The sequence below is a fragment of the Mustela lutreola genome, chromosome 12 (assembly GCF_030435805.1).
Source record: "Mustela lutreola isolate mMusLut2 chromosome 12, mMusLut2.pri, whole genome shotgun sequence".
NCBI classification, from domain to species: domain Eukaryota; kingdom Metazoa; phylum Chordata; class Mammalia; order Carnivora; family Mustelidae; genus Mustela; species Mustela lutreola.
The window spans coordinates 77563548-77587453 of NC_081301.1; the positions used below are offsets into that span (position 1 = coordinate 77563548).

At 41.6% G+C, this 23906-nt stretch overlaps 1 protein-coding gene across 5 annotated transcripts in view; it reads left to right on the top strand.

Annotated features, from left to right (window-relative positions):
* Positions 1-23906, top strand: part of LOC131813155 (ras and EF-hand domain-containing protein) — a 71965-nt gene that overhangs the window by 21899 nt on the left and 26160 nt on the right. For 2 of the 5 annotated variants that reach the window (XR_009346639.1, XM_059143379.1), the window contains exons 2-8: positions 7045-7191; positions 8504-8594; positions 13618-13713; positions 17169-17246; positions 19507-19622; positions 21878-21946; positions 23556-23640. Coding sequence is in view for 4 of the 5 variants with exons in the window: in XM_059143379.1 (XP_058999362.1) it covers positions 7045-7191; positions 8504-8594; positions 13618-13713; positions 17169-17246; positions 19507-19622; positions 21878-21946; positions 23556-23640 (682 nt within the window). In the remaining variant the exon portion in view is untranslated. Of the gene's footprint in view, positions 1-7044; positions 7192-8503; positions 8595-13617; positions 13718-17168; positions 17247-19506; positions 19623-21877; positions 21947-23555; positions 23641-23906 lie in introns of all 5 variants that reach the window. The other 3 variants (XM_059143376.1, XM_059143378.1, XM_059143377.1) reach the window with 3 other exon arrangements.

A 23906-nucleotide genomic window follows, 5' to 3' on the forward strand; every position in this document is an offset into this window, starting at 1 on the left:
GACCCTGAGATCATGACCTGAGCCGAAGGCAGCGGCTTAACCCACTGAGCCACCCAGGCGCCCAAGGGGACCCATTTTTTAAATCAGGTTTTTTGTTATTGCTGAGTTTTAAGGGTTTCAGTGGTGTATTTTAGATGACCGTTGTGTCTTTTACAGATGTTTCCTCCAGTCTGTGGCTTATCCTTTCATTTTCTTGCCATTGTCGTTCAAAGAGCAGTTTCTAATTTTAGTGAAATCTAGCTTATCAGTTATTTTTCTCATGGATTATGCTTTTGGTGTTGTATCTAAGAAGTTGTCACCATACCCATGGCCATCTAGATTTCTCCTTATGTTCTAAAGTCTTATAGTTTTACATTTTATGTTTAGGTCTGTGATTGATTTTGACTTCATTTTGATGAATAATTTAATGTTTGTGTCTATATTTGTTCTTTTTCAAGAGGAAGCCCAGTTATTCAGCACCATTTGTTGAAAAAACTGTCTTTGCTCCTGTATTTCCTTTGCTCCTCTGTCAAATATCTGTTGACTATATTCAGGTGGGTCTCTATTCTGTTAGGTGATCTGTTTGTATGATCGGATTCTAATTGTCTACAATTTTACATATTCTGTAACAAAGAAAAGTCGAAGTTCATGAAAACTTCTGAAGTTGTACATTTCTGGATTCAATGACACTGGACTTAGATTTAGTTTTATCTCCCAAGACTTGTTGCAAAATCCTGTGCTTATTTTTCTGCTTCAGCCAAAAGTTTATAAAGATGGGAGTAGTTAAGATGCAAACTTGATCAGGTCATTGCTTCCATGTAACACTCCCAGTGGCCTCCCACCCTCTCAATAACTGTCTCCTCCCATGTCTTTGCTGTGCCTTCTGGCTCCTGCTGACTTCTCACCCCACGTCCACGTCTGATGCTGTTTCTGCCTCCCCTGCTCCTGGCTGTCCAGCCCCACCAGCTTCTTCTGGTTACAGGAGCAGCTGTCTTACCCCTGCCACCCGCCCCGTGTCCTGGCACTTCAGCCTGTGGTTTTTGGTGCCTCAGGTTGGCCACCACGCCCTCACCCCTTTCCCACTGGCTGCCTAATTGACATCTACTCATCCCTCAGTCTATCCCCCAAGTGCTGGTCATGTTCCCCTGTCTATACTGCCAGAATATCTTATACTTAATCTTCATGGTGGGTCTAATGGGGGAAAGGAACCCAGTCTGTATCTTAGCATTTTACTTCCAGGATCTAGCACCCGTGCCTTAGGTGGCATGGAGGTTTTAATTTCCTGCATTCAGATGGTGGGGTCATAATGTCAGTTTTCTTATGCCAGATGCTGGTGTAGGATGGTGCGGATATTGGGACTTTATACTGTTAGCTTTTGTTCATAGAAAACTGTCTTGAGTTTTAGATCTAATTGACTTATGTTTGAATGACTATCTTAGCTCCCTGTTTTAATGTTTAATGCAGCGAAAGTCGGGATCTAAGAGACAGTTTTCCTAACGATCTTACTGGATCACCATGCTCCTTAGCATTTTCTGTGCTTGACTATTGCCCAGAGGTGTCTGTAGAGCTGAGGTGTCCAGGCATTCTCAGTACACTACTCCGGTGTATACACGTCGATGTAAATATATCTGTATATGGTAAGTGTCAATTCTGTGAAAATATGTCACCCTTTTATAATTTGGATACATCCTAAGTGGACCTGTTTTTCTTCTAAGTTCATGTAATAGCCTTTTCAGCCTCAGTGGGAAGATTTGTGACTTAAAATGCTTATTTCCCCCGGACCATTGTAAAATTCTAAGTTGTGAATTTTTCCTCAGTAATTATCCAACCCCACTGTCTTACTGTCTTTTTTTTTTTAACAAATCGTCTTGTAATTTATCAATTGAGATGCATAGGCTCAGGTTTTTTTAATTTAAATTTTTTTTATTTAAATGCAGTTAATTAACATATAATGTATTATTGTTTCAGAGGTACAGGCCTGTGATCCATCAGTCTTATACAACACCCAGTGCTCATTACATCACATGTCCTCCTTAATGTCCAGCACCCTGTTACCCCAGCCCTCCAGCAATCCTCAGTTTGTTTTCTATGATTAAGAGTCTCTTATAGTTTTTCTCCCTCTCTGGTTTTGTCTTTTATTTTTTCTTCTCTTCCCCATGACCCTGTTTTGTTTCTTTTTTTTTTTTTAAGATTTTATTTATTTATTTCACAGACAGAGATCACAAGTAGGCAGAGAGGCAGGCAGAGAGAGAGGAAGAGCAGGCCCAATGCGGGGCTCGATCCCAGGACCCCGGGATCATGACCTGGGCCGAACGCAGAGGCTTTAACCCACTGAGCCACCCAGGTGCCCTGACCCTGTTTTGTTTCTTAAATTCCGCATAGGAGTGAGATCATATTATAATTGTCTTTCTCTGATTGACTTATTTCATTAACACAATACCCTCTAGTTCCATCCACGTTGTTTCAAATGGATAGATTTCTTTCTTTCTTTTCTTTCTTTCTTTTTTTTTTTTTTTTTAAATGGCTGTGTAATATTATAGGCCCAGGTTTTAAACATCTAAATCTAATTGGTAACTCAGGGTGTGTTTTTCTCTGATCTGTATTTCTCTGATGTCTTTCTCTGCCTTTCATTCATTCTCTTCCTTCAGACATAAATTAGATTATTTTTAGTATTAGAGACTTTCTTGGCACAGAAGGGTAGAGAATGTGTGTTGTCTTGATTGACTAAGACCTATGGCTTGACCCTTAATTTTTACCTAGTGTTTGTCAAATGTACCTGTAAGCCTCTCTGGGTGGTATTTGTGACCAAATGTAACTGCGTGAGATGAGGCCCCAGACTCAATGAATCAAAAGTGTTTTGGGCCTTGTCACCACAAGGCACGATTCTCAGTCCTCACATGTGCCACCTGGGGTCAGGCCAGAAGGAAACAGAGCTGTGTCTGCGGCATTGTGCATTCTCTACTTGCTTAACCTTTGACGTGGGAAGCAGGGACACCGGGGGAGGCCATGCCTCCGGCACTCTTAGGAGCAAAACAAAGATTGTCTTGGCACCAAGTCTGTTGAGTGGAAGGACTGCGTGTGTTTAGCTGCTTGGGCGAGGCATAGCATTTAAAGTTCACAGAGAGGGACCAGGTATCCTCTTTTGCTGCAGTAAGGTGTTTTTAAAAAATTTTTGTTTTGTTTTCTCCATCAGATGTCAGAATAGCCAAGTGTGTTTTGTTGGCTGTCTCTTGGCATAATCCACATGGTTCTCTAGTTTCACAGAAACAGACCAAATGAAATACACAGATAGATGGGGGGTGGGGAGGGTGGGAGGAAACCTTATTGTTTTCAGTAGTGCTTTCCAAACAAATAGCTGTAGATAAACCAAATTTTACAAGATTACCTCATTTTAATCCTCATCATGCCATCATCCTTTAAAGGAGACCCTTTGTAATGTGGACAGTCCTTGCAGCAATAATGCATAGCCTCCTCCAAAGCAATTTTTAAAAAATCTTGTTATGTTAAGTTTTCTTTAGTGGAGACCTGCCCTTGGGGCCCCTTAAGACCGGTTCAGCATTTAGTTTCGGCACAAAGAGCTAGTTCTTCTGTGGGAAGCTGGACTCTGGAGCCAGAAGGGCTGAGTTGGAATCCTGACTCTGCTACCAGGATAATACTTAGCTGTCTCTGCCTTAGTTTCCTCTTTGGTAAACAGGATGCTGGTGATAACTTCTTTGTAGGGTTGCCATGAAGATTTAGTGACTAGTGGTGTAAATTCTGGATCACTGCCTGGACTACATATGTAAGGTGCCTAATAAGTGTCCGCCTCAGTATAGGATGCTTCCGAGTAGTCCTTTGTTCCCTGAGAGAGAGCAGGTGGTGGTGCTAAAGATTTACCCTGGTCATAGAAGCTTTTACGTAGTTAAGAAGCTATCAAGGAAAAAGATGAGGAAGTAATTTAATCTGGAAGAGGATGATAAAAAAAACCCAAAAACAAAATAGGAAACTATTATGCCAACCTTTTAAGTTCAAACTGACTGTAACAAAGAAGTTCTAAGTCCTAGTGGCTTTACAAAATACAAACATTTCTTTCTAGCATGTCATTCAGATTGAGGTGATCAGACAGCCATGCTGAGCAGTTAAGCTCAGGGTGGTGATTCAGGAAGCCAAGCACATTCTCTCCCATAGTTTTGCCATATTGGAATTCTTCACTTCAGCTGTGGGGCTGAGGAAGAGAGATGCAGGGAGGTAGAGAAGGAGCGGGAAGGGGAATGGAGGGAGAGATGCTGAGAGAGAGAGAAAGAGGGAGAATATGAATGAATACAAGCTTAGAATCTAATGAAGGATTTTAGGGAACAAGTGTGGAAGTGGGCAACATACCATTTCTCTTCCTGTTCCATTTGCCAGAACTAGTCACATGACCCTCGTCTACCTGCCTGAGGTTCTGGGAAGTGTGCCCTGTAATAGGAAGCAGGATAGATAAGTATTCATGTAGTCTATAGCACCGTGATAAACCATATCACATATTTTCTGCTAACCATATCACATATTTCTGCTAAAATATCTGGCAGATATTTTTCATAATACCATTTCTGAAACTCTATAATATCAAGACCAGAAAAAGTTTTATAAATTATTGTGTTTCTTTCTTATTTTTGAAATTTGCAGAATGTCCTGAAATCTGGTGACCTGTACTTGTGAACATTTTGTTGTGCTGTTAGTCGAGAAGCAAGGACTCTAGGTGACAGTATCTTAATAGCCACCTCTGACAGGCAGGTTCCTATTAAGGAGAGAGTTTTTATGTTTTCTATCTAGCTGGTGATCAGTAACTGACAAAAGGCAAGAAGTTAATGATCCTGTTATGCATTGAAATTGCATGGGACAGTCCAAGAGTATTTTTGTTTTGTTTTGCTTACTGCTCCAGTAAATACAGCTCACTATTGCAACTAGTGTTTGTATTCAGCTCTGATGAGAAGGATGATGGCCGCTTCCTGCATCTTATATCAAATGAAGTGACTTAATCCTGCAGCTTTATTAATAATATTTCACTTGATCAGTTCTTTTATATCATAATTGGCCTCTGCACAGACGGAGAAGTTTATTTATAAGCATAAACCTGGGGAAGTTTATAGCTCACGGACACACCTTGAAGCCATGCTTAACTAAGCCTCTAGGTTAATATATACCTCACATTTTTCAGGGTTTCGTAGTTCTGCGAATTAATTTTGGATCCCATTTCTTCTTCCACGGCTCAGATGCTTTAACACAATTGGGAAGCAAAACAACGTTCTGGCAAATCGTGTAGTCTTTAGCTTCAGATGGGGGGGTGGAATCCCAGCTCTGCCACTAAGTCACTCTGGGACCTTGGGCCTTTTGTTGTTTGCTGTGGTTGCCTAGAAATGTCTAGTAACAAATACCAGACTGGTGGTTTAAACAGCTGAAATTTATTTTCATACGGTTCTGGAGGCTAGAAATCTCAGATCAAGGTGCCTGTGGGGTTTGTTCTTGATGAGGCCTGTCTCTTTGGCTTTTTTTTTTTTTTTTTAAAGATTTTATTTATTTATTTGACAGAGAGAAATCACAAGTACACTGAGAGGCAGGCAGAGAGAGAGAGAAGGAAGCAGGCTCCCCGCTGAGCAGATGCGGAACTCGATCCTAGGACCCTGAGATCATGACCTGAGCCTAAGGCAGCGGCTTAACCCACTGAGCCACCCAGGCGCCCCTCTCCTTGGCTTTTTGATGGCCACCTTCCTGTGTCTTCACAGAGTCTTCTCTCTGTACCCTTAGGGTATCAGCCACTGAACTTGAATCAGGAGCACTGCTAGCCCCACTGACTCACTCCTTTGTCCTCCAGCAGCTGAGCTGCCCAGTTTTTCTTTTGAAACGACTCTGGAATATGTGTCTTTTAATAAAAGTTTATAATGACAGCTAGGATTGTCACATATAAATACATGTGAATTTATATGAAGTAATTTTTAACTGACTATAAAATAATAGATACATTCACTCTTATGATCATAAAGGCTGAATTATGTCTTATCAGAAATTAGTGGAACATGTTATTCATCTGTTTAATGGTTACCTTTTTTTTCCTGTACCTCTTATTACCTTTCTTTTTTCAAGTTTTATTTCTATTTCTACTTATTGATTATTCATTCATTCATTCATTCAAGTGGGGTCCAAGCCCAGTGTGGGGCTTGAACTTATGATCTTGAGATCAAGAGTAACACGCTGTACCAGCTGAGCCAATCAGATGCCCCTATTTACCTTTCTGTTAAAAAAAAATACCTGCAAGGGGCACCTGGATGCCTCAGTTGTTAAGTGTCTGCCTTTGGCTCAGATGATGATTCCAGGGTCCTAGGATCAGGCACTGATTCGGGCTCTCTGCTCAGCAGGAAGCCTGCTTCTCCCCCTCCCACCCCCCTGCTCCTTTCCCCCCTCTCGCTGTGTCTCTGTCTGTCAAATAAATAAACAAAATCTTAAAAAAAAAAAATAGCTGCAGTAATAACAAAAATTGCCCCTTCCTGTCAATCCCTCTCTATGCATTTCTCTTCCCTCACCAGTCTACATCTTTTAACACTAAATCATGACTGGGAAACCTAAATATGTACAGTTTTAATTTATCAGTCATACCTCAATACATCTAGGAAATAATGAACTTGCTGTTCCATTTTAAAAGTACAGAGAGGGTGCCTGGGTGGCTCAGTGGGTTAAAGCCTCTGCCTTCAGCTCAGGTCATGATCTCAAGGTCCTGGGATCAAGCCCTGTATCGGGCTCTTTGCTCAGCAGGGAGCCTGCTTCCACCTCTCTCTGCCTGCCTCTCTGTGTGCTTGTGATCTCTCTCTCTCTCTTATCAGATAAATAAATAAATTCTTTAAAAAAAAAAGTACAGAGGTTAGTGCCATAGCATCACTGTCTGCCTGCTCTTCTTTCCTTTCTGGTCCTTCTGTTATTGTTGCTTTGTTTGGTTCTTATGTGTCTCATTCCTGAAAGTATTCTGAAAATTTGCCTTTTTATTTTTTATTTTGTTTAATTTAGCTCTTCTTTCTTTTTTTCTTTTTTTTTTTTTTTTTTTTTTTTTGGCAGAAAAGAGCAAGTTAGTACCTTGTATCTAAACATCAACCTTGTGGAGCCAAGACTAATTCAGTCGTACGAGCATGTTATAAGGAACTTTATCCGTGAGATCAAACTGCAGAGCACAGAAATGGAAAACCTGGCCATTGCAGTGAAGAGGTATTGAAGTTCTTCCTGTCTTTCTTCCTCCTCCTCCTCCTCTTCTTCTTCTTCTTCTTCTTTTTTGTTAAAGATTTCTTCACTTGTTTGACAGAGAGAGCCAGTGAGAGAGGGAACACAAGGAGGAGTGGGAGAAGGAGAAGCCGACTTCTCACTGAGCAGGGAGCCTGACATGGGGCTCGACCCCAGGACCTTGGGATCCTGACCTGAGCTGAAGACAGACGCTTAATTCACTGAGTCACCCAGGCACCCCTCTTCTTTTTCTTTTTCTTTTTTTAAAGATTTTATTTATTGATTTGACAAATAGAGGTCACAAGTAGGCATAGAGGCAAGCAGAGAGAGAGGAAGGGAAGCAGGCTCTCTACCAAGCAGAGAGCCTGATGTGGGGCTCAATCTCAGGACCCTGGGATCATGACCTGAGCTGAAAGCAGAGGCTTTAACCCACTGAACCACTCAGGCACCCCATGTTAGGTTCTGTTGTCTACTTTTTATCAATGTCATGTCATTGACCCTCTAAATCCTGTGGCGCCTCTTGTCATCTAGTTGAATAGGCAAGACTTATGAATGAGAAACTTAGATAATCGGACATACATCAGAGAGAGAGAATAAAAAATACATTTTTTAGGGTTTAATCTGCAGCCTCGACCATTGTAGAGTGTGACAGATGTCTCCATACTAGCCAGTTGCTCAGGAAAACTATGCCACAACTCTCCTCAATGACATGTTCCCATTTCTAACTTTTTGGCAAATCAGTGTGCTCTTCATCTGTAGAGAGGTGATTTGGGGATTAGTAAAGGAAACAGAATTTTTCTACAATGTAAAGACTATTTTTATTCTAGAACTTTAAGAAGCTGATTAGAAATAATTGTTGAGATTCCTTTTATCCCCTTCTAACTGTAGCATATAACATTGTGTGTTTTCTATAAAGCGTTGCAGAATTCTATCCAAAGATCTGTTTACTGTGCGGTTCTTTTTTTTTTGGTCCAAGATTGTCACTCAGTCGTGGGAGCAGAAAGGACTTTCAGAATTTATCGAGAGCTTCCCAGTGATTTGATGTCTTTAGCTGTTCTTCGCCACAATCTAGGTTAACACTATTTTGTCTAATTTATACCATTTACTAAATATCTAGTTTTAATGTTATTTTACACGCAAATGGTCAAAGTGCCAATCCTGTTTTATGATGTGGAAGAACAGGGAATATTCCTTAAAATAGTGTGTTTCTCCTCATCTGTAACATAGGGGTTAAAATAGACGAGGTTGAAGTTGTCTCTGCATGTTGCAGTGAAAAGGTGTGCACCCTCTTGAATTTCAGAGCCCAGGACAAGGCAGCCATGCAGCTGAGTGAGTTGGAAGAGGAAATGGATCAGAGGATTCAGGCAGCAGAACACAAGACGCGTAAAGATGTGAGTCTGTGGGATTGGCTCTTTCTTCCCACAATTCCTGATGGATCGCCTTTTACAGACCGGGCACCGGGCAGGGTTTTCCATGAGGGCTATTTTTGGTAATGGTTTTGGGGGGAGAGCGAGGGGGGAGAGAGATAATAAGTAATCAAATAAAGTAGATAATTTCAGTAGCTACGAGTAAAGAGCAAGTGTGGTCAGCAACGATGGGGAGAAGCGGTCGGCGGGTCAGGGGCCTCTCTGTGGAGGTGCTGTGAGAGTGGAGGCCCGAGGAAGAAGGCAGCGCCCCCCTGGGGTAGAGAAGGGTGTTTCAGCTTTTATACCACAGTCTCCCCGACCATGCCCACTGCCAACTTTAAATCTAGATTGCAGGGAAATTAAAATTCTGTCTGAGAACTTCAGTGTTTTATAATAAAATGTACTTTTATTCAGCACTGACTGAACTCTATGGTTGAAACTTCCTTACCTTTAATGATTTCCATAGAAGCAATGTTTGTCTTTTTTCCTTATAAACTACAACTAGGTGATGCATGTTTACTGGAAATGGAAAATAGACTTACCTGTAAGGCTAATGTTGGGTTGAACACTTTCTTTTCATTTGCCCTGTTAACTCCAAGAGGCAGCAGGATGGAGTGAGAAGGGCCTGAGTATTGGCATCTGATTGGCATTAATGTGCTTCCGGGCTCTGCCTTTGACCAGGCAGGTGGCCCTGGGGAAATAACCGGACCTCTGACCTCGGTGGTGCCATTTTTAGAATGGGGTAATGCACCAGCCTGCTTCACGGAGGCCCAGCCTGATAGTGGACGTGAGTGCCTAGCACCGGGCCTGAGACGTGCTGACTGCATCCTGGCTGTGGCCGGCCTACTTTTTCCCGTGGCTCTTCGTACTTTGTGTCCTTCCAGATCCTTTGCCTTGGTCTGCTGTACCCCATATATGACTTCGGGTCTCTTCGTTGTCTTATCTCTTACTGGCAAGTTGAGTAACTGTTGGGATGTCATGTTCAACAGAGTCAGTGGCTCAGAGTCCGTGGGCCAGCTTTAGGGCAGTGGAGATCCCATTATTCTGTTAGCACTCCATTTGTTGTAGTCTAGAAACAGGAGAATCATATATTTTTTTCTGCCTTTTTTCCCTCTCCGTGCATTTTATCTGTGTGCTCATTCCCTCATCGAACACTTACAAGTGCACGAGTTCTCCTGCCATCAGTCTCACTGCTTCTTAACCAGCAGACTTGTGGTTGGTGTTGGAGCTTACCAGGGCTCCCACATCCTGTAACCTCATGTTTGGCTCAGCTTGGCTCCCTGTGGTTCTGCACCGCACAGCTCTGGTCCGGCGTGATCATCACTCTTCCTTCTCTCCATCCGCTTTCTTTGCCCCTCCTTTCCATTTTCCCAAACTCAGCCAAGCTTAGAGAAAGTCTACCCGTCTCCTTGATGTTCCCTCGCAGTCCTTGGTCATATCCACCTCTTCCTGACCCTGACTCCTTTTGCCCCTACAGTGTTAGTCCATTGCTCCAGGTGAGTATTTTAGACTGTAATGGCTTTCTCGAAGTAGAATTGACACACGAGGAGCTGCATATTTACAGTACAGAACACGATAACACTGGGTGTGCCCATAGTTCAGGAATCCACCACCAACAGTCAAGATGATGGGTGTATCCGTCCACCATCTAAGTTTCCTCAGGCCCCTTTGTCATGCTTCCCTTCCTCCCTCCTCTGCCCTCCTTGCCAGGCAACCACTGTGTATCCTCTTCCATGAAATGTCTGTTAAAATCTTTTATTCACTTTGAAAATTAGGTGGTTTTCTTATTATGCAGGGTTTATTATTTTTTTTAATACAGTTTTCTTTTAGACTGATTTATTTATTAGAGAAAGAGAGCACAAGAAAGAGGGGCAGAGAGAGAAAGAATCTCAAGCCGACTCTGCACAGAGCCCAACCACAGGACCTTGAGATCTGATCTGACCCAAAACCAAGAGTCAAGACACGTAGCTGACTGCACCATCCAAGCATCCCTGTTACCGAGTTTTGAGAGCTGTTTATATATTCTGATTTAAAAATTTTCTCCCACACGGTGACTTGTCGTTTCATTCTCCTAACAGTGTATTTTGAAGAGTAGAAATTTTTCATTTTGATGAAGTCCGATTTGTCAATTTTTCTTTAATGGATCATGCTTTTGGCGTCTAAGAAATCTTTGCCTAACACAAGGTCACAAAGATTATTCTGCTGTTTTCTTCTGTAGGTTTTGTTTGTTTTAGATTTTACATTTAAGATTCATTTTCAAGATATGGGTCAAAGTTCATATTTTTTTGCAGGTGGATATCCAGTTGTTCCAGCACCATTTCTTGGAGACTGTTTGTTCTCCATTGAATTGCCTTTGCACTTTGTCCAACGTTAGTTTACTGCTTTTGTGTGGCTTTATTTCTGGGCTCTCTGGTGTGTTCCATTGATTGCTTTATGCCAGTATTACATTGTTTTGGTGACTATTGCTTTATAATAAGTCTTGAAATCAAGTAATATTAGTTTTTCAACTTTGTTCTTTTTCAAAGTTGTCTTGGCTATTTTATATCCCTTAATTTCCACAGCATCAGCTTATCAGTTTCTTAAAAACAAAAACAAAAAAAACAAAACCCAAACCTTCTGGGGGTTGATTTGATTTCATTGCATTTATAGATCAATATGGGGAAAATTGGCATCTCAACAATAATGAGTAATTTGATCCATAAACTGGATGTATTCTCCATTTATTTAGGTCTTCTTTAAATTTTCTTCACATTGTTTTGTACTGTACATCATACAGATCTTATAAGTCTTTCCTCAGATTCATTCCTAAGTATTTGATATTTTAATGCTATTCTAAACAATGTTGTTAAAAATTTCAATTTCTGGTTTCCCATTGTGAATATCTAGAAATACACTTGATTTTTACATACAGATCTTATACCCTATCATATTTGTTTATATTGCTCACACTCAGTAGCCTTTTGGGTCGATTCCATCATATTTTCTAGGTAAATGGTATGTAATCTATGAAAAAAGACAGCTTTATGTCTCTCTTTCTTACGTAAATGATCACTTCATTTTTCTCTCCTTATTGCACTGGTTAGAACAAGGAAAGTGAGAGCAGACATCCTTATCTACGTTCTCTCTCTTAACAAGAAGTATGATCTTAGTGGCATATTGTTCATAGATGCCCTTTATTGAATTTTGAGCATGTTCCTGGTTGGCTAAGAGGAGTTGTTCTAATTAGGAATAGAATGTTGGATTTAATCAAATGCTTTTTCTATAGCTATTGAAAAGATCATGGCTTTTCTCTTTTTTTGACCATCAATGTGGTAATTACATTGATTTTCAAGTATTAAAACACACTTGCAGTTTGGGGATAAACCCCACTTAGTTATGATGTATTTTCATTTTTATGTCTTTGTTATTTCATTTTGTTAAATTTTGTTTATTATTTTTGCATCCATATTCATTAAAGATATTAGCTTGTGGGTTTCTCTTAATGTGTTTGATTTTTTTCTCAGGCCAGTGCTGGTCTCACAGAATAAGTTGGGAAGGCTTCCCTCCCTTTCAGTTTCCTGGAAGTTTGTGATGAGTTGGTCTGAAGTACCACCATTTCTACCTAAGTTACTATAACGACCCCCCATCCAATCTCTTGGCATCTGCCTATGACAGACAGGTTGGGAATGGAAAGAGCTACATAGTGGTGATGTAGCTCTGAACCAAATATTTTTACACCAGAAATGTTGTTATGTTTAGTGTGATGGTGCTGGTTTTAGTGAGAAGACTTGCCGAGATGCCAGAAAGCCTGTCCGAGGTAGATGCTCATTGGAAGGCTTCATGTCTTCATCTGCCTGTGAGGTGGCAACACTTGCTTCCTCACCTGTAAAGCTGAATAAACTCAAGAGACTCACTTAAAACAAGGTTACCATGGGTGAAGATGTTGTTCTTCTCCAGACATTTCCTCCTAAGCATAGAAGATTTAATTTACATGGATTATTTAATTTATATAGATTATTTAATTTACTTGGATAATTTAATATACTCCTCGCATTAATCCAGTAAGGAAATGGAGGCTTCAAGTAAGTTGTCTCAGCTAGACAGCCAAGTAAGTGGGATGTAAGACTGTGTAACCCCAGCAGGTGTTCAGATGTGGGGTCATGTCTCCCCTGCAGAGAGGCCTTACCTTACCTTCCAACTCACTTCCTGTCACATCTCATTGTTAGCTTCCTCTTCTATTGTTTCCTGAGATCATCTTTGCTTCCTGTCTTCTCCCACCAGGATGCCTGTTGTTCTTCATTGCTCCTGCTCTGTCCCTCGGTGCTCAGGACTATTGGCATATAGGAGGCTATCAGTGCATATCTGAACACTCAATTTCACTGGTTATTAACATAAAAATTTATTTGAGTTCTAAACATAGTTTAGAACATTGTCCCATTCTTTGTGAAGAGGAAAGGGAAATTTGAAGATGTCTGGGCTCCTGGGAACTGCAGCCTTGACCTCCTGGTGTGCCTCTTGGCATTCTCTGATCCAGGCAGGATACATCTGAGAAGAGCCAGCCCATGCAGAAGCACCTAGCGTAGAAATTTGCAGGTGATGTGATTTGAATTCAAGTAAGGTGTGAGCTCTTGGAAGAAGGATACACCCACTGGACCTTCCTGGGCCCTGATGACATGATGGGGTGCAGGCAAGCACTTGGGCCCTTGGCTCTTGCTGTATCTTTTAATTAACAACAGCAGTAATTAATTAAACTAGTTAATAGATGCTCCCTGGCCTCTGTCACAACATGAGTGATAGTCTTAGGGGCCTCTCTCCAGGTGATATGTGCATGTCGACTTTCACTTCCACAGGTTTCAGTTCCAGAAGAGCTGTACCACGAGAGTCATTTGGTTTACTTCCGCCATCCCTTCTTGCCCTTCCTGTGTGGGAGACTTGGGATCAGCCTTAGTTTGACACAATACATTTCTCGCTCAATTGGGATTTGAAAAACCTATTTAAATCAGTAAAATCTTTTTTCCTTTTTTTAAAGGAAAAACGTAAGGCTGAGGAAGCCCTCAGTGACCTCAGACGTCAGTATGAAACAGAAGTAGGAGATCTACAGGTGACAATAAAGAAACTTAAAAAGGTAGGTTTGTGGCAGTGAGGCTTCTAGGAATAGCCTCAGTATATCTAACTAAGTGTTTAAGTTTTTAGCAACTGAAAACATTGGGAATCATATTAAAGCAGCAGTTGGAATCAGATTTCAGAGTCAAACTCAAACTGGGCTTCCTGAAAGATGATTTTTTTAAAGGTCCCTGATTTTCTTTTTTTTTTTTTTTTCCAATTATGCTTTTTTTTTTAATTTTTTATTTTATAAACATATATTTTTATCCCCAGGGGTACAGGTCTGTGAATCACCAGGTTTACACACTTCACAACACTCACCAAAGCACATACCCTCCCCAATGTCCATAATCCCACCCCCCTTCTCCCAAAACCCCTCCCCCCAGCAACCCTCAGTTTGTTTTGTGAGATTAAGAGTCACTTATGGTTTGTCTCCCTCCCAATCCCATCTTGTTTCATTGATTCTTCTCCTACCCACTTAAGCCCCCATGTTGCATCACCAAGGTCCCTGATTTTCTGTTTCAAGGGCAGCCTTTCTTCTGCACAGGTCTAATAAATATTTCTGACCCCTTGGACAGTTGTCCATCAAACCCCAGTTTTCCTTCCTCGGGTACCCTCAGGACCCACATGTTCAGTGGACTCTGCTCAGGACAGGAGGGATCCTGACTTAACTGGTCACATATTCTCATATCCTTGCCCCCAGCTAACTGCAATGGCCAGTATTCGGTGAATATTTATTAAATAAAGTAAATATTCTTGTTCTGTGCAGAAAGTCCCACATGTAGGGCACCCCCGATTAGCAGGAGGTAGGAGAGAACTTGCTGAAATGTGAGCAAAGGTGTGATTGGGTTTGGCCTTTGCTGTGTTTGGTCTCTAATGAGTAAGGTATTCTTCACCCTGTGATGTGCTGGTAGCTACTTAACAACAGGCTCTGGAGAGGGTAGGGGGTCAGGTACAAATCTGTAATATTTGCTGATTTCCATGTTGTTAAGGCTCCCATCAAGCTTACAATTTTAAGCTGCCAAGTTGACATCACTAAGAGCTGAGTTTGGGAAGAGGTATGTCCCACTGGCTCTCTGCTGCCGGCCCAGGCTGTCTGCAGCTTTGTACTGGATCCACCGCTTGGGTGTGGGTTGTCTAGGTAGCGAGCGGAAATACCTTGGCTAAAGTGAAAACGGATACTTGAAAAAAAATCATTCCTAAAAGTGGGACTGTGGCACTTTGCTTCTCTGATTGTTCATGTGATCACATTTAATGCTCTTTCCAGGGGCACCTGGGTGGCTCAGTGGGTTAAGCCGCTCCTTTGGCTCAGGTCATGATCTCAGGGTCCTGGGATCGAGTCCCACATCAGGCTCTCTGCTCGGCGGGGGGCCTGCTTCCCTTCCTCTCTCTCTGTGATCTCTTCCCTTCCTCTCTCCTACTGTGATCTCTCTCTGTCAAATAAATAAATAAAATCTTTAGAAAAAAAAAATAATGCTCTTTCCAGTGTTTATAGTCAATGAGATTAAGTGACGATTAGCTATGTTTTATAGTCTATTGCAGTTCAAACCTCTGGGATTATTAAAAATTATCCCCAGTGGCCTTCTTGGGAAATTATGATCAATGTCAACCTTTTCTCTGGTTGACAGAGGCCATTAGACAGACATGAGATGCTTGAATTGCACAATTTGAACAGACCAATCCCTTGTTGATGCCAGAGTCACAGATCTCCTCACCTGGTCCTTAGCTATTTTCCTGTCTTCTGACATCTTTAGGCTAAAAGCAAGTTACGCAGAAAAGACACACAATTTCTTGCCACGATAAGGCATATGATGAGGACCACATAGGCCCTGAACAGTAAGAGTCAGAAGTGATGGGACCAGAGTCCTCATCGTGGCTCTGCCACTTTCTGCCAGTTACACCTGGGACAATTGCCTTCGTTATCTTATCATTTCGTTTCTCATTTGTAAAATGGGATTAATAATTGACTGTCCCACCTCAATATAATAGCTGAGACATTACTGACTTTATAGTTTAATAAGCTCTTTTTTACAGTTTTCAAATTTAATTCTCAAGCTTTCTCTGAGGAGAGGTGAATATGCTGCTTTCACCGCTGAGGACAGAGAGTGCTCGAGTCACAGAGCCAGTAAGCCGTGGAGTGGTCTTGCTGCGCAGTTTGCGCTTTCTCACTTGTACCAGACTTCTCGCCTGCTGGGGAGGCTTTTTTATAAGATGGGGATTTACGTGAGAGAACATTAAAGGCTTAAACTACGGAAAAGATTACAAATTGATTATGACTGACATTACCCTCGGCCATGGATTCTGAGGAGCCTAGTTTTGTTTTTGTTTTTGTTTTTGTTTTTTTAGGATTTTTATTTACTTACTTGACAGAGATCACAAGTAGGAGAGAGGCAGGCAGAGAGAGAGGAAGGGAAGCAGGCTCCCCGCTGAGCAGAGAGCCCAATGTGGGGCTCGATCCCAGAACCCTGGGATCATGACCTAAGCTAAAGGCAGAGGCTTTAACCCACTGAGCAACCCAGGTGCCCCAGGAACCTAGTCCCTCCCACCCCCATTTTTCTTCTCTGAAATTGGCATACATCTGAAAAAAATCAAGGGCTCTTCTCAGAGCTGGCCAGGGGGCAGAGTCGTGGTCTCGTGTGAAAACTTTTAATAGAAGCATCTGGTAAGATGAAGAAAGTCCAGCATCAGATTACTTAAGCTTTGACTTAGTGTGATGAAATTTAGCATTCATTTTGGTCACTGCATACCTACTCAGTTAATGGAAACCCACGGATCCCCACTGTTTCCAGGGACTGTCCGCTCTTTGTAGGAGAGGCATTTTAGTTGTCCATGTTAGAGATGCTCCTGAGCTGGTTTAATCTGTTGATACTGACAAGTCACCCAGAAAGCAAGCTCAGATATATATCTATAGAGTCTGGGTGCATATGTCACTAGCTTCCTATCACACTTAAATGTTACTGATTTCAGTTATTCTAATAAACACTTACTGGAATCACTGTGAAAAAAAGAAGTGAATCTGACGCTAACACTGCTGTTAAAAGTCTTGGACTCTGGTAGGAGAGGTAAGGCATTCGTAAATAATTATAATACAGGGTAGAAAGTGTTAAGTACAGATAAATTTCTAGGAGAATATAAAGGTCCAGACTCAGATGCAACGTAACTGAAAAGGTGAAGTTAGGTCGCTTAGTAGTTGAGTGGCTTCCCACAGTTGTTTCAAAGGAAATTCATTAAGCCAAAAGAAAAACAAACAAACAACAACAACAACAACAAAAACCCTTTTTAAATGCTTAAATTATTGAAACCAAGCTTTCAAATCCTCATGGATTATATGTAGCTTAATGATTTACAAAGTTGTATCATGTTGAAAATTGAAGACTTTTAGAATTCCTATAGCTATATATTCAAGGATACTAATAAACTTAACTGAATCTATCCAAAGTGAGTTTGTACATGAACAGCTTTCATTTGTTCTTTCAGCTAGAAGAACAATCAAAACACCTAAGTCAAAAAGAAGATGTGGCTGCCTTAAAAAAGCAAATTTATGATTTATCAATGGTAAGATTCATCTTTCATTCCCAGAAATACATTTTCTCTTCGACGACTAGACATGGTTGGGCTGTTTATCGGTGTTCCGGGGATCGAGAGAAATTAATACTGCAGTGAAAGAAAGCCTTTGATGTACCTTTGAACAAACATGTTACTCAGGCTATTATCCTCAATGATTCCCCACCTGTGGTGAATGCTTTTATTTATTTCTTATTCACAGCAATGGTGGCATGGCCCTTGCACTTCACATAGTTAACCCTGCATTCCTGCAACTTCAGCTCTGCTCTGTGGGGTGAGGGGATAATTGCCCTTTTCTTCCTCCAGAGTTCCTCTTTCTGTCACTTTCCCACCTTCCTGACCCTGCCTTTGGTCTTTCTGTTGCCAAATTGACAGCCTTTGTGTCTGTTTTATCATCATCATTGTCTTTATTTTGTTTTTAGGTGTTAAAAAGTTAAAAGCCACTAGAGAACATTTCCTTTGTTAAGACTGTAAAGATTCTCATTGCCAAGCCCAGAAGTGAGCCAGCTTGCTGCCAGTGCATTTCTTTCTCTCCATTCATTATCCCCATACCACTCAGAAGAGAAGGCTCCTAGCTTCATGGTCAAGTTGGAATGTGCCATCGGTTCCAAATTTTGCCACATCTTAGTTAGCTCTGTATTTGGATCATGACTTTCTTGTAGAGTTGCTAATTTTTCTTGCATTTCCTGGTTGAGTTTTTGGTTTCTTATATAAAGAAACTCTGGCATCTTCAGGATTTCATTCACTGATGCCTTTCAACTTCTTATTTATTCTTCCTGATGCATGGAATTTGTTTTTTCTCCTGGGAAATGCTAATTTTGGAGTCTCCAAAATTTCAGTTCTTATTGGACTGATTGTTTTTTAAACTCACTACCCATACATCGTCCTGGAATTTCTGAACATTTTAGGTAGCTGGTGTAGGATTCCTGTGCAGCTAGGTAAATACATCTGTTGACCTCGGGACCTCCCCTGAGAGGGTGTCTTCCTAGGAGTGTGTGTGTGAAGCTGGCTGTGGGAATGGGGGACGGCTTATGACCGGAATTAGTGGGATATGGATAAGAGGACTTAGGACACTGTATAGGGGTCATTCAGTTCTTTTTCTTTTTAAAGACTTTATTTATTTGTTTGAAAGAGAGAGAGAACAAGTGGGAGCAGAAGGAGAGGCAGAGAATCTGAAACAGACTCCAGCTGAGCACCGAACGTGAGGCAGGACTCTATCTCATGACCCTGAAATCAGGACTTGAGCCCAAACCAAGAGCTGGATGCTTAACTGACTGTGCCATGCAGGCACCCACTTCAGTTCTTTTCAAAAAGACAAGCCCTGTCTTACTGCCTTGGGAATTGAGTCTGACTATCTGCTATTCTTTATTAGTATAAGAGAGGATGGCCTGGGGGCTGCAGGCTGCATGCCTTAATACACAAATTTAATCTCTGTTTTTAAGCTCCATTTCCACCTGTTGGGGGGTGGGTGCTGCCTAGCTAATTCCCTTTTCCTTTGCTCTGTAGCACAACCTTCCCCACGCCTCTTCCAGACCTACTGTGCTCCTGCTCTCTTCTCTTCTGTCAGCACATTTCCATCCAGTTTCCATCTTCCAGGAATGTATTTAATTCACTTGACTGTTGGGGGCCCCTCTTGCATTCTTGTAACCTGTATTGGTTTATTTCATGCTATTTGGTATTTCATGGGAATGGGGTCTTCAAAGGGAAAGAAGAATGTTCAGTCCATCATTTTGTACTGGAAGCCTCCAGTGTTTTTTTTTTTTTTTCTTTTTTAAGAAAAACATAGACTTTTTTTGAACCACACTATTTTTAAGTACAAAAATCACAAATGTTAGGTGATAAGATTTTTTGTAAAGATTAGCCAGTCTACCCGGTGATAAATACTGTTAATTCCTCAGCGTATTTGTCAGTAGATTCATAGCTCTCATTGAGTAAAACAGATGTTTACATGTTTGATCTGAGTTAATTTGCCAGTAACATGTTAAAGTGCATCACGGTCATGTCTTTACTGGAGTTTTTTGGCACCAAATGTCAAACATTAAACAAAAGAACAATTTCAAAGATTTAGCTTTTTGAGACTTTACTTTTTATGATATTTTCAAATCACCTTGAATTGGTAACTAGTTCTTCGAACACCCAAGATTTGAAGGACTGTGGAGGTGTGGGGGTGGGGTGTGAGGTTCCATTACCCTTAACTCTCCCAGGTGGAAGATGCCCAAAATCTAATGCTTGTGCTGTTCCTTTCCTTCAGGAAAATCAGAAAGTTAAGAAAGATCTTTTAGAAGCACAGACAAACATAGCCTTCCTCCAGAGTGAATTAGATGCTTTGAAAAGTGATTATGCCGATCAGACTCTGAATTCAGAAAGGTATGAAACTTGGCATTTTATTCTTTAGTTTGAGTGGGTTGTTTGTCTAGATGGCCATCCATGTGAATGAAGTCAGCTACATAATCATAAAAGGTTATTTATTGACCTTGCTGGTATGTTCTTTGCTTTCCAAAGATTTCACTTTCAGTGTCCTATTGCCTGGTGATTTTTGCATTTAAAAATTTTTTTAACAAAAATATTAATTAGTGTAATTATTGACTGCTTTGGAGAGTGCAGGGCTTAATAGATGTTTGAATTATTGGGAACAGAAGAGTATACCTAAAATGTTGGCAATCAGTGCTAATTGAAGTGCACACACACAGAGGTACATACGCATATGTGTATGTATGTATGCATATACATACATATATGTGTGTATATATATATATGAAATTTCCTATGTATCCGTATATATCCATATACCCATATATGTCCATATATATATGGATACTTATGTGGGTATTTGCATTCACAGATTTGCATACAAATGCCTATATGGAAATATATACATCCAAAATACATACATGTGTGTGCTTGTGTCTATATAAACTTGTACATTTGGGGAAAATGTCATGCTTTTTGTTTTATTTGCTTGCAAACTTTAATCACAATTAAGGTCCTGTAATGGTCAGCAGTGAAACATTTAAGTACTTATTGTATACAGGTTCCTGACTTATAGAAGGAGTAATGAGTGTGGAATATATGAGAAAAAGAAAAGCAAAGATGTGGTCTCTGCTGTATGAGAAGTTCAGGTTCTTTGAGAAAGCCTCGAAGCTGAAGGGTTTTGGAGCTTCGTAGGAGCTGAGCAGTGTCAGAAACAATCCCAGCAATGTTGCTGATTGGTTCCATTGAAATGTGATGGTAGATAAAGTGTCCTTTTTATTCAGAAGAGGTGAAGAGATTTATTAGAGAGGAGATGCTTGAGGTCAGCTTGGGAGGAGCTGGCCTGTGCTGATCGGGGTGGGGAGGTCAGGGGCAATGTCAGTGAGGTTACGCAGGCGGCCCTGCCATCTGGCAGGCACTTTGCATAGGACCTTCCTAGCATTGTCTTGCAATCCATAGAATGTCCTATGAGATACAGACTTTTAGTCTCTCCATTTCAGAGACTCTTAAGAGTCTCAGAGTTGCTCTAAGTGAGCAGTAAGCAAGGCAGAAGCACGAACAGAGGGACAGGTAAGACTGGCTTGGGGCACAGTGCTCACACATCTGGATAGGAAAAGGTATTTCAAATGGAAGAGTAAAAGTTAAACACAATCTAAAAATTTAAAAGCCAGTTTAAGGCTATGATGCAAGGGCCCAGCATTTTTGGCTAAGGAGCTTGAATTCCTATCGTCAATTGGGAACCTTTTATTTTATTTTATTTTTTTAAAGATCTTATTTATTTATTTATTTATTTATTTGATAGAGAGAGACAGTGAGAGAGAAAACACAAGCAGGGGGAGTGGAAGAGGGAGAAGCAGGCTTCCCCAGCAGAACCGGGAACCTGAGGTGGGGCTCGATTCTAGGATCCTGGGATCATGACCTGAGCCTAAGGCAGATGCTTAATGACTGAGCCACCTAGGCACCCCAGGAACCTTCTCGCTTTATCACCAAGAGAGTGAGTGGACAGGTTATTGTGGATGACAGTTCAGGGCCTGAGAGTCTTTGAAAGCTAGTGATGGGGTTTGTCTGCTTAGACATGAGGCTGGGGCCAAATGGGGGCTGGTGGTGAGTGACTGAAGTTCTCAAGGGGCCTTAGCAAGAGGAGGCCAGAGCTTTGTAATAAAGCAACAGGAATCACTGAGCATGGTTTTATGACAGATGGAGAGATGGAGAGAGCCTGGTCTCTTTGGTTTACGGTGAGGAGGGGAGAGCCAGGCAGGGAAAGGAGAAGGAAACACAAGGAGGGAGAAAAACAGCTGGGCTGGGAATGTGTTAAAGCAGAGAAAGAGCAGGGGAGGGTCAAAGTAGAGAGAGCAGGCTGGGTTGAAGGGGCTGGTAATGAGTGCCTGGGGAGAGGGGGGTTAGCAGAAGGTGAAGGGTCGTGGTCCTGTGAGGAATGGAGCTGGCTTTGGGAGGGAGAACAAGACCTCGCACAGGAAGCAGAGGGGGATATGCAGGCGTGTGGGGCTGCTGACCACATGGAGGGACTGAATGATAGAAAACCATGGCCAAGGACACAGATCTTTGAGAAAGGTGAAGGGGGTTCTGGAGGATAGGTGTAAGGCAGGACTGCATACCTAATTCTGGTTCAAACATAAAATATGGTTTTACAGGGATCTGGAAATAATCCGAGAGTACACAGAAGATCGAAATAGTCTTGAGAGGCAAATTGAAATACTCCAGTAAGTTCTCATATAAAACGCTCATTACATTTACATTTTCCTAATGTTTTGTGAATGAGACATGTGCCCCATGTCACACGAGTGGTCATATTCTCAAGACTGGGTTTGCAGGTCCAGGTGGGTTTCTTTTCGCTGTGGTGCATTCAGCACATGGCCTTCCCCTGCTTTTAATCCTAAATAAACTATTCAAATCCAGGGACTAGAGTATAATTCTCTCTAAGTCCTCGCCAGTCAGGTGAGATGTTGTTACACCTCCATAAAGACTCAGGGCTCACACCTCAGCAGCTGTCTCTGCAGCTAAGCACACTGGGAGGGTGTCAGGAATCTCCTGTTCGCTCACATCAGAGCACCGGACACCCACAATCATTCTTGCCCAACATATTGTTCTTGGTGAGGTGGCTATTTTTCTTAGTTGGTTTTGTTTTTTTTTAACCCTACTGGAAATATTACACCTGCTTATCAACTTCACACCCAAGTTACCGTAATTCCAGCCTCTGAGGGCCTTCCCCACAAGAACCCCCCCCTCTACCCCAGCGCTCTCTTCTACCCATGTGAGTTTTGGTTTGTCTCCCCAGATAAGGGAGGATCAGACTTGGCAAGTTTGTTTTCCCCATTTTGAATGATTGTGAGGTCTCACCTGTGGCAGATACAGAGTTGACATGTTACAGTGATCCTGCTCATTCATTTATTCATTCGTCCAGCAGACTTTATTCAACACCTTTTACAGGTCAGGAATGCCAGGAACTGAGCATAGAATGGCAAGTAAAAAGAAAAGAAAAAAGTCTCTCTGTCTCTTTATGGGGCTCATCTAGGGGAAGAAGATGGATACTGATGGCTTATTATAGAAATAAACATTAAAATGCCAAAGAAGTGGGATGGGAGTAAGGGGTGTGCCTACTGGGGGCATATAGTGCAGAGCTTCCTCCTAACCAGGAAGATCCAGGAAGTGTTCTGGTGGATGCAGCAACCAAGCTGAGATCTGAAGATGGATCAGCCTTCAGTAGAGACAGATTGGCCACTCTCAGGCGGAGGCTCTGTTATTGTCCTCAGTTTTTAGCAGAGGCTGACAGGTCAGATGACTCCCATCAATGATGTGGAAGGTACATTCCTGCATGGGATTTGAACCCAGAGTCAACATCAGAACATTTCATCGGTACCTGACAGTCCCCGGTGGGCAGCATCAGGCCACGGGGAAGACATGGGAGTAGCCGAGAGAAAGAAGTGTGACATAACACATTACATCTACACCTGGCTGGGACACATGCACAGGGACAGAGAGCAGCACATGGGGCCACCCAGGTCCAGGCATTTAGAAAACAGAGAACTTCAAGAAACCTATTTATACTGTGAAGCTACCTGAGGGAACAGCGGGTTCCAAAAACATAGCTAATTCCTGAAATGCCTTGAGACCTTTAAAAGAGAGGTAATCCATTAACTAAGTTGTAGTTCTAGTAGAGAATTATGATCTCAGTTTATGAGGTTTGAAGAGGAGTGGTAGAAATTTGTAAGAGGTGGTAAGTAACTCAGTATTCTGAACTTCTCAGCCTGTGAAGAAGGTGGCTTTTACCCCAACTTCCCTTATCTGTTTGTTTGTTTATTTGCTGTGTAGAACAGCTAACCGGAAGTTACATGACAGTAATGACGGCCTTAGGAGTGCCCTTGAAAACAGTTACAGCAAGTTCAACAGATCTTTGGTATGTAGTAGAATTTTATAATACATTCTATCCTTTCTTATAGTAGTGTTTTGATGAAGATCATGTGTTTTCTTAAAGGGGGAACTTACAAAAATGTGAAACTATTCCATTTAAATAGAGGAGGTAACATTTTCCCAAATTAAAGAATATGCTACCCTTCTGTGAGGTAAATGCCTAGATGTTCACCAACTGTCTGTTAGCTGTTCAAGGAAACCAGAGAAAAATGTGTAAGGTGTGACCTGGGTCCTGGAAGAGTTTATAGTGTA